General features: G+C 40.5%; 1 protein-coding gene across 2 annotated transcripts; it reads left to right on the plus strand.

Annotated features, from left to right (window-relative positions):
- The first annotated feature begins 532 nt into the window (after positions 1-532).
- On the plus strand, positions 533-10,742 carry LOC107781264 (putative 2-oxoglutarate-dependent dioxygenase AOP1). Of its 2 annotated transcripts, none has more exons than XM_016601947.2 (3): positions 533-952; positions 9,587-9,932; positions 10,389-10,742. In XM_016601947.2, exons 1-3 carry the CDS (start codon positions 591-593, stop codon positions 10,650-10,652), a joined length of 972 nt encoding a protein of 323 aa, XP_016457433.1. In that variant the 5' UTR covers positions 533-590; the 3' UTR covers positions 10,653-10,742. The 2 variants fall into 2 exon arrangements, with proteins under 2 accessions (XP_016457433.1, XP_016457435.1); XM_016601949.2 differs by having other exon boundaries at positions 10,339-10,532.
- The last annotated feature ends 63 nt before the right edge of the window (positions 10,743-10,805 follow it).

The raw sequence follows: 10,805 nt of genomic DNA on the forward strand, positions 1-10,805 counted from the left end.
AAGTTTGATTTAAAAAACTCAAATAAATTTGTCATAAAGTTTAACATGAACAATAGTCATTTGTGGCCTCTTTATCTCAATAGTGATGATTTAACCTCAAATTTTCACTTTTGAGCCATAACTTTTATCCTTATATAAAAGTGGTTTTGATCCCTCCATTGAAAATTCCCAGAAATACTTTAGCCTATTCTTTATTTCTTATCTTGGGATGCGGAATACAGTTCTAAACTAATCTTCTATAGCTTCAGAAGTTGGAAAAAAAAAAAAAACTCACTTTTAAACTAGATATTTGGTCTTTTACTAGGCAACAAAATGGGTGAAAACTTACCCAACGTCTACTCATTGATATTTCATTTTCCATGATGGATCTGATCGATCATTTATTATTTTTTCATGACAGAAAACAGTAAACCCCCACCCAACCCCTAACCCAAAATACTTTTGGTTTTCTTATTTATTTTCTAGTGTTCAATTAAGTATCAGAAAAACTCTTATATACTATATATATACTGTGTATAACTTGAAAGAGTGACATGCATTAATATTCCCCACATACTTTGAAACGTTCTTGCTAAATAAAACAAAACATTATGTCTCAAACACTTTCTAATGCTCCTATTATTGATCTCACCAAATTAGAGGATTCAAATTCTTGGCTAGAATTGTGCAATGACGTTCGTCATGCACTTGAAGATCATGGTTATTTTATATCACTTTATGATAAGGTTTCTTCTGAACTTGAGAATGAAATTTTTGATGTAATGGATGAGTTGTTTGATCTTCCCATTGAAACAAAGAAGAAGAACTCTTCTGACTTTTATTTCTATCGATGGGTTGGTCAGCTTGAGGCAGCTCCTCTTCATGAAAGCTTTGGGATTGTATGTCCAACTGATATTCAAGCATTACAAACCTTCACCACACTCATGTGGCGACAAAGCAACGAAAGATTTAGGTAATATATATAGTTACTTGCCCTAATTTTCTTGGTTTATATAATTTGACTTGACACCAGAGGCGAATCCAGGATTTAAATTTTATGCGTTCAATTTTTAAAGTTGTTAGCATATTTTTAGAGTTATAGGTTCATATCTACTGTTTTTGCAATTTTAATGAATTTTTACATATAAATTTTATTCCGCGTTGAAAATTATGGGTTCAATTGAACCCGCACTTAACACCCTACGTCCGCCTCTAGTTGACATGAAATTTAAGAAAAATAAAGTTAAAAAATAATTATATATTTGACGCATATAATATGAGTACAATATACTTAAATACCATCCACAACAAGCGCTAAGTCATTTCAATAACATATTAACAACAATAACAACAACAACAACGACCCAGTATAATCCCACAAGTGGGGTCTGGAGAGGGTAATATGTACGCAGACCTTACCCCTACCCCGAGGGGCAGAGAGGTTGTTTCCAGGAGACCCTCGGCTCAAGAAAGCAACAAGAGACGATATATTAGTACCACCAATAGACTCATAATAAAATAATAGCAATATAAGAGATACGAAATACGGAATACGAAATACGAAATAAATGGATGGTGTAGTAAAAACCAGTAGATAAAGCCATGCATCAGTAGACGACCAATAGCATCCTCAGACTAACTCCTAACTGGCTAGTCTCACTCTATTGTGCTGTTGAAATATTCACAACTTTCCTCTAACCTACAACCTTAATGCTCGACCTTCACAATTCCCTGTCAAGGGCCATGTTCTCAGTAATCCTAAGTCGCGACATGTCCTGTCTGATCACCTCTCCCCAATACTTCTTAGGTCGCCCTCTACCTCTCCTCGTGCCCACCACAGCCAGTCGCTCACACCTCCTTACCGGTGCATCAGTGCTCCCCCTCTGAATGTGCCTGAACCATCTGAGTCTTGCTTCCCGCGTCTTGTCCTCCATGGGTGCCACGCCCACCTTCTCTCGAATATCTTCATTCCTAATCTTATCCATCCTTGTATGCCCGCACATCCACCTCAACATCCTCATCTCTGCTACTTTCATCTTCTGGATGTGTGAGTTCTTAACCGGCCAACACTCAGTCTCATACAACATGGCAGGCCTAACCACTGCTCTATAAAACTTACCTTTTAGTAACGGTGGCACTTTCTTGTCACACAGAACTCCCGACGCAAACCTCCACTTCATCCACCACACCCCTATACGGTGTATGACATCCTCGTCGATCTTCCTGATCCCCTGAATAACCGATCCAAGGTACTTGAAACTACCCCTCTTGGGAATGACTTGAGAGTCAAGCCTCACTTCCACTCCCGCTTCCGTAGGCTCAACCCCAAATTTGCACTCGAGGTATTCCGTTTTCGTCCTGCTCAACTTGAAACCTTTAGACTCAAGAGCATGTCTCCAAACCTCTAGCCTCTCGTTGACGCCGCCTCGTGTCTCATAAATTAGAATAATGCCATCAACAAATAGCATGCACCATGGCACCTCCCCTTAAATATGATGAGTTAGTGCATTTATCACCAGGGCAAATAGGAATGGGCTGAGCGCAGACCCTTGGTGCAAGCCCGTAACAACTGAAAAATGCTCGGAGTCGCCTCGTACTGTCCTAACCCGAGTTTTAGCTCCAGCATACATGTCTTTAATCACCCTAATGTAGGCAACCGGGACCCCTTTATCCTCTAAGCAGCTCCATAAAACCTCCCTAGGAACCCTATCGTACGCTTTCTCCAGATCAATAAACACCATGTGGAGATCCTTCTTCCTATCCCTGTATTGTTCCACCATCCTCCTAATAAGGTGGATAGCTTCTGTGGTAGATCGCCCCAGCATGAACCCGAACTGGTTGTTTGAAATAGGCACCGTCCTTCGCACTCTCATTTCTACCACTCTCTCCCAAACTTTCATGGTATGACTCAATAATTTGATACCCCTATAGTTGTTACAACATTGGACATCACCTTTGTTCTTATACAACGGAACCATTGTACTCCACCTCCACTCTTCAGACATTCTGTTAGTCTTTAATATAACATTAAACAATCCAGTAAGCCATTCCAAGCCTGCTCTACCCACACACCTCCAAAGTTCAACCGGAATTTTGTCTGGCCCGGTAGCTCTGCCCCTTCTCATCTTACGCATTGCCTCCATGACCTCATCGATCTCAATGTCCCTACAATTACTTAATTCATGGGGACTGTCGGCATTCCTCAATTCCCCTAGTACAATATCCTGATCCCCTTCTTCAGTTAAAAGTTTATGAAAGTAAGTCTGTCACCTCCTCTTAATCCGGTTATCTCCCATCAAAACTTTGTCGTCATCATCTTTTATGCACCTCACTTGGTCCAGATCCCGAGTTGTCCTCTCTCTCACCTTAGCGAGTGGAAATAACTTCTTTTCCCCACCTTTGTTCCTTAGTTCCTCATACAGACGAGCAAAAGCTATCGTTTTAGCCTCCGTTACTGCCATATTCGCCTCCTTCCTAGCTACCTTATACCTCTCATTGTTCGCTCTCTTCTCCTCCTCGCTAGTGCTCCCTACTAACCGCAGGTAAGTCGTCTTCTTTGCTTCTACTTTACCTTGGACAACTGCATTCCACCACCAGTCCCCTTTGTAGCCACCGGTGCGGCCCATAGAAATCCCTAACACCTCTCTCGACGCCTTCCTTATACAGTCTGTCGTCGTCGACCACATAGTGTTTGCATCCCCACTACTTTTCCAAGCTCCCATTGCCGATAACCTTCCTTCCAACTCCTTATCTTTATCCTGAGTTAAGGCGCCCCACCTAATTCTCGGGCGTCCTCGTACTGAACTCTTCTTCCTCCTTATCATAATACAAATGTCCATCACCAAAAGCCTATGATGCGTTGCGAGGGTCTCACCTGGGATAACCTTGGTCGCATCTCCTGAGGAGGAGATAGTCAATCTGAGTCTTCGCCACCGAACTTTGGTAAGTAACCAAATGCTCATCCCGCTTCGTAAAACTTGAGTTCAAAATCACTAGATCGAATGCCTTGGCAAAGTCCAACAGCAAAATGCCCCATCCGTTCCGCTCCCTGAAACCAAAGCCGCCATGCACCTTAGTGTACCCACCTGCAGATGACCCAATATGACCATTGAAATCTCCTCCTATGAATAACCTCTCGGAAGGCGGAATACTACGAACAATCTCATCCAACCCCTCCCAAAAGCGCCTTTTAATCTCCTCATCCAAGACTGTTTGCGGCGTGTATGCACTAACGGCATTTAAAGTACCCTCACCCACCACCAACTTAATAGTCATTAGTCTATCATTCACCCGCCTGACCTCTACCACCGACTCTCTAAGATGGCTATCTACCAGGATACCCACTCCATTCTTACCCCTCAGGAATCCAGAGAACCACAACTTATACCCATCCACGTTTTTCGCCCTCGATCTGACCCACCTAGTCTCCTGGACACACGCTATATTAATCTTCATCTTCTGAAGGATTTTCGCCAACTCTATGGACTTACTCATTAGTGAACCTATGTTCCATGACCCGATTCAATAACATATTAAGCAGATAAAATTTGTTATATCCAGTTTATCATAGGTGTGGACTGTATATAGAGCTTTTGTACGATGAGTTATAAAATTAAAGACGCATGTATACTTTTCATTAGCACCAAACACATCAACCAAATTTTAGAATTTGAATAAGAGAAATGAGTTGTTTCCTATCCTAGGCAAAGATTATCTATATGTTTAATTATGTAGAGGCTCTTGTATAAACGGGTGATTTTCTTAGTCATTTTTTCAATAATGCTGAATGATATAACTTTTATTAATCTGTATTAACTCAAATATTATTCTACAATAAATATCCTGTAACAAAAAATAGAAACAGTGAAAACAGAATTAATGCAGAAACTGGAAATAATCAGAAAATAGAATCTAAATATATGTTGGAATAAAATCGAGCCCACTGAATGCATATTGTGCCCTTAAGAAAATTATTCCCCTCAAATACCTGAGATGATGGAATATTATCCTCCCAGGTTAGAACGATTAGACTCACCAGAGTATCGGTATCTAAAACGCTAGTGAACTGCGAACCACTCGATGGTTGTAATTCACACTAGATTTTATTTGAGCAGAAGAAGAAGTTTAGAAAATTTCATTAGGAAATATTCTGGGATCAAAGCGAATTTATAGCCATTTTATGGAACTGTTTTTGAAAATTTGCAACCTTTCATAAAGTGGGAATATCTGGATCGCGGTTCTCGCGCGCGGATCCTGGGTTATTTTGGGTTGATCACATTAAATAATTAAATAATTGAAAGAAAATTTGTCCAAAAAATTAATCAATCAATCACTGACCAAAGCCGAGGCCGAGCAATGACGACGATGGCGTGAGGCTTACCTTCTTTCCAATCCATTTAACACCAAAGGAAGTGCTTTCTTAATATAAGCACATTCCATTTTCTTTCCACTACCAATGAAGGAAGCGCGCTGGTTGTTTTAGTTCGAAATGGAAATTCCTTCTCTCTCTTTTGAATCCCAGGGATTGCCTCAGGGAAAAGGCCAGACCCTGAAAAAGCCATCTCGATTGGTATCATTCAAATGCGCAATTGCTCTTTCCAAAGCATAAGGGAACAACTCACTTTCCCTTCTCATTTCTTCCCTCCATTTCCCATTCACCAACATCCAATCCAACAATCCCTCATATGAATGGGGAATGACTATAAGACAAAGGAATACACGGATAAGTTTGTGATTTACAAGCAAGGATTAATTATATCTGGACAAGTATGTTTTCCTTTGAACTTTTAGTAGTGAACTTATATCGGATATACTTGATCAATCAGTAGATTTGATATTTTTGAACCGTTGAGCTTTGTTGTATACCTAGACAACATAAGTCACAGAATCAACTATTAATCATCTATGGTTCTCACGGTTGTGTTTGTTTCAGCCATGAATACCGCCTGATTTTATGAGTGCATAGAGAATGGGCCTTTACTGAAGCGGCTTACACTTCACACCCACATAGGTGATTTCTAAACACGTAGTCCTATAGCCACATTATCTAGTAATTTTCTTTCAGACTTAGCAAATCATTAAAAAGCTTTAAGCTTTATTGACTCATCAAAAAGCCTTAATGTTTTACCCTGATTTCTTAACATTGTCTCCATCACGAGAATGGGTTGAGTTACTTGACAATTTTAAACCATCATTCATAACTTTGTTTGATCTCTTTGAAACTAACTCTTGGGATCTCCAGTCTGCTAGGTAAAGTTACCGCCATGATGACTTGTCCTAGACCTTAACCCCATTCCCTTCGATGAACTTTCAACTGTCTCTCTAGATAGGCCTTTTGTAAGTGGATCCGATACATTATCTCGTGACTTCACGTAGTCAATCGTGATAACACCACTAGAGAGTAGTTGTCTAACGGTATTGTGTCTTCGTTGTATGTGACGAGATTTTTCATTATACATAAAGCTCTATGCCCTACTTATTGATGCTTGATTATCACAATGCATGCATATAGGTGTCAAAGGCTTGGGCCAAAATGGAATATCTTCTAAGAAATTTCAGAGCCATTCAGCTTCTTCACTGGCCTTGGCTAAAGCTATGAATTCAGATTCCATCAAACAGTAAATATTCTGTAACAAAAAACAGAAACAGGGAAAAAAAGAGGTAATGCAAAAACTGAAAAACATCACAAAACAGAATCTGAAAATATATGTTGGAATGAAATCGAGCCCATTGAATGCACAGTGTGTCCTTAAGGAAATTATTCTCCTGTACAAAAAAATTCGTTAGGAATTTTTCTGGGATATTTCGGGTTGACTTTTGATAATTAATTAAATAATTGAAAGAAAATATGTCCAAAAAATTAATCAATTAATCTTTGAGCAAACCCGAAGTCGAGCGATGATGACAGCGTGAGGCTTACCTTCTTTCCAACCCACTTAACACCAAGGGAATTGCTTTATTAATAAAAGCACATTCCCTTTTATTTTCATTACCAATGCCGGACAATTGCTCTTTCCAAAGCATAAGGGAACAACTCACTTTCCCTTCACATATCTTCCCTCCATTTCCCATTCACCAACATCTAATCCCAACAATAACTAATGAATAATCGGATAAATATGTTAGTAATATTCATGCTTGTTAGAACAAAATGATATTTTTTAGTAGTGGGGACGCAAGCGCTATGTGGACCACGACTGCGCAGTGCATTAAGGAAGCCGCGAGAGAGGTGTTAGGGGTTTCAAAGGGTTACTATGGTGGTCACAAGGGAGACTGGTGGTGGAATGGAGAAGTACAAGGAAAACTGAAAACTAAGAAAGCAGCGTATATGAAACTAGTGGAAAGTGTAGATGAGGAGGAGAAGAGGGCGAATAGGGAGCATTATAAGTTGACTATGAAAGAGGCAAAACTAGCAGTTACGGCGGCCAAGACTGCAGCTTTTAATCGTTTGTATGAGGACCGAGGTGGGGATAAGAGTTTTTTCAGGTTAGCTAATGTGCGGGAAAGGAAGGCGCGTGACTTGGACCAAGTGAAGTGCATCAAGAAGAATGTAGAGTTTTGTTGGACTCAGATGGGCTTATCCGTCGAAGATGGCAAACCTACTTCCATAGTCTCAGGAATGGGGAGGGGGACAGAAGCATTGTACTGGGTGATTTGAAACTCTCCGGGAGTCGCTGTGACTTTGGGTATTGTAGGCGGATTAGAGTTGATGAAGTTTAGGGGGCTATGCGTAAGATGAGCAGAGGCAAAACGACCTGGCCGGATGAAATTCCGATAGAGTTTTGGAAGAGTGCGGGCAAGGTAGGCTTGGAGTGGCTCACTAGGTTATTAATGTCATTTTTAAAACGACGAAGATGCTCGAATAGTAGAGGTGGAGCACGATGGTTCCTGCATACAAGAATAAGGGTGTATCCAAAATTGCAATAGCTATCGGGGTATCAAGCTGCTTAGTCATACTATGAAAGTCTGGGAGAGAGTGGTAGAGCTAAGGGTGAGAAGGAGTGTGTCTATTTTCGAGAACCAGTTTGAGTTTATGCCGGGATGTTTGACTACAGAAGTCATCCACCTTGTTAGGAGATTGATGGAACAGTATAGGGAGAGAAAGAAGGACTTGCATATGGTGTTCATCGGCTTAGAAAAGGTGTACGATAAAGTTCCAATGGAGGTTTTGTGGAGATGTTTGGAGGTTAGAGATACCTGTTGCCTACGTTAGGTTGATTAAGGACATGTATGATGGAGTAAAGACCCGAGTGAGGACGGTGGGTGGGGACTCGACCATTTTCCAATTATGATGGGGTTGCATCAAAGGTCAGCACTCAGCCTTTTTTATTTTCTCTGGTGATGGACGTACTGACGCGCCACATCCAAGGGGAGGTGTTGTGGTATATGCTATTTGCAAATGATATTGTATTGATCGACGAGACGTGAGACGGTGTGAACGCGCAGTTAGAGATATGGAGGCAGAATCTGGAATCTGAAGGTTTCAAGTTGAATAGGACCAAGACAGAATACTTGGAGTGTAAGTTCAGTGGCGAGACTCAGGGAGGGGAAAGGGAGGTGAGGCTGGACTCGCAGGTCATCCCTAGGAGATGGTGTTTTAAGTACCTTGGGTCTATTATTCAGGGGGATAGAGAGATTGATGAAGATCTCACACATCGTATTGGGGTGGGATGGATGAAATAGAGACGCGCTTCTGGTGTTTTGTGTGACAAGAAGGTGTCACCGAAACTTAAGGATAAGTTCTACAGAGTGATGGTGAGACCAACGATATTGCATGGGGCTGAGTGTTGGCCAGTCAAAATCGCTCATGCCCAAAAGATGAAGGTAGCAAAGACGAGGATGTTGAGATGGATGTGCGGGCACACCAGATTAGATAGGATTAGAAATGAGGTTATTCGCGATAAGGTGGGTGTGACTCCTATTGAGGACAAGATACGGGAAGTGCGGCTTAGGTGGTTTGGTCATGTGAGGAGGAGGAGCACAGACACCCCAGTGAAGAGGTGTGAGAGGTTGACATTGGAGGGCCTACGAAGAGGTAAAGGTAGGCCTAAGAAGAGGTGGGAAGAAGTGATTAGGCAAGACATGGCGCAACTTCAGCTGACCGAGGACATGACCCTTGATAGGAAGGTATGGAGGTCGAGGATTAGGGTAGTAGAGTAGGTAACCTATATGTTCATAACAATAGTATTGACACGCAGTCTCGCTTTCTGTTGGTAGTAGATTTTTATGACCAACCGTTGTTTTCTTTCATTGTTGATCACCTTACTGTCTTGTTTTTATTCTGCTTTTATATGGCTTTTTGGTACTGTCCCTTGTCTATATTTTCATTATTGTGGTGCTTATGCTTTCCTGAGCCGATGGCCTATTGGAAACAACTTCTCTATCCTCACAAGGTAGGGGTAAGATCTGCGTACGCACTACCCTCCCCAGATCCCACACCATAATATTAGGTATGTTGTTGTTGTTGTAATCGATCACAACTAGTTGTCATTGAGACAATCGTTTGAGTACATATAAAGTACAGTATATTATTAACTTGAAAAATAGTTCTTGATAAATAAAATTAATTTTTGTTTTTTTCTTTTTCCATTGTTGGCTGAGGGGTTAGTGAAACAGTAACATCGTACGTAAAGGCAGCAGCAGAACTAGAACAGTTGGTGGACAAAATGGTGTTCCAAAGCTATGGAGTAGCAGAAAGGCACTATGAATCTCATATAGCAGCCACTACATATCTCCTCCGTCCTACGAAGTATGCAACGCCACCACCGTCTGCAGACGATGACGGCGCAAATATTAATAACATAGGTGCAAATATACACACAGACAAGAGCTTCTCCACACTGCTCTTTCAGAATCAGATTAATGGTTTGCAAGTTGAAAGTAAAAGTGGTGATTGGATTGCCGTTGATGTCCCTCCTTCTGCATTCATCTTCATGGCTGGAGATGCTTATGAGGTCTAATATTTTTTAGTATCTGTTTATTTTCTTCTTGAGTTTAACTTCATATGACAGAATAAAAGAATTTTTACAGCATACCTGAAAGATACCAGTAAACTGCACTAGACCACAATTTTTTTAAAAAAAAATTAGACTATTACTTTAGGTTAACCTATGGTAACTCTCCAAGTCGAATTTTGTTTCACTAGGAAATAAAGTAATAATCTCTTATAACCGATTAAATTGCCAATGTCAAAATTCTTTACACTATTAACTCAAAGATAAATATATAATAAGGGGAATTAACTAGTTACCCGAAAAATAAGACAGATAACCAGTTACAACACATAAAATTACATTATCAATACATATAAGTTAAACTTATCCTTCATTTTAAATGACACAGTCATTCTTTTTCGGACAGATAAGACGTCTTAATATTCAACAATGTATGTGTGTTTTGCTGTGGAATAGGCATGGAGCAATGGAAGAATATATGCACCGCGGCACCAAGTGTTGCTGAAAGAGGAAAAGCAAAGGTACACATTGGCCCTGTTCACGTTTAACAAAGGAATAACAGATATACCTGAGGAATTAGTGGATGAAACACATCCTTTACAATACAAGCCTTTCGATAATTTTGGGCTAGCTTGGTACTACCTCTCTGGTGCTAACTCCATGATTCACAGCACGGCTAAAGCTTACTGCGGCATCAATAATACTGCATCCATCGCTTGAATTTCATTTCTGTAACGAAGTCCTTAATAGCATATAGAGAGAGAGAGAGACGGCTTGAAAATTTCATGTTTCTTTAACCAAGTACTTTGTATGGAAAAAGAAAGTAGGTAAAAATGTGTGATAAATCATACAATAAGTGCTTGCTGACGTGTA

Source organism: Nicotiana tabacum, chromosome 7 (genome assembly GCF_000715075.1).
Source record: "Nicotiana tabacum cultivar K326 chromosome 7, ASM71507v2, whole genome shotgun sequence".
Classification (NCBI taxonomy): domain Eukaryota; kingdom Viridiplantae; phylum Streptophyta; class Magnoliopsida; order Solanales; family Solanaceae; genus Nicotiana; species Nicotiana tabacum.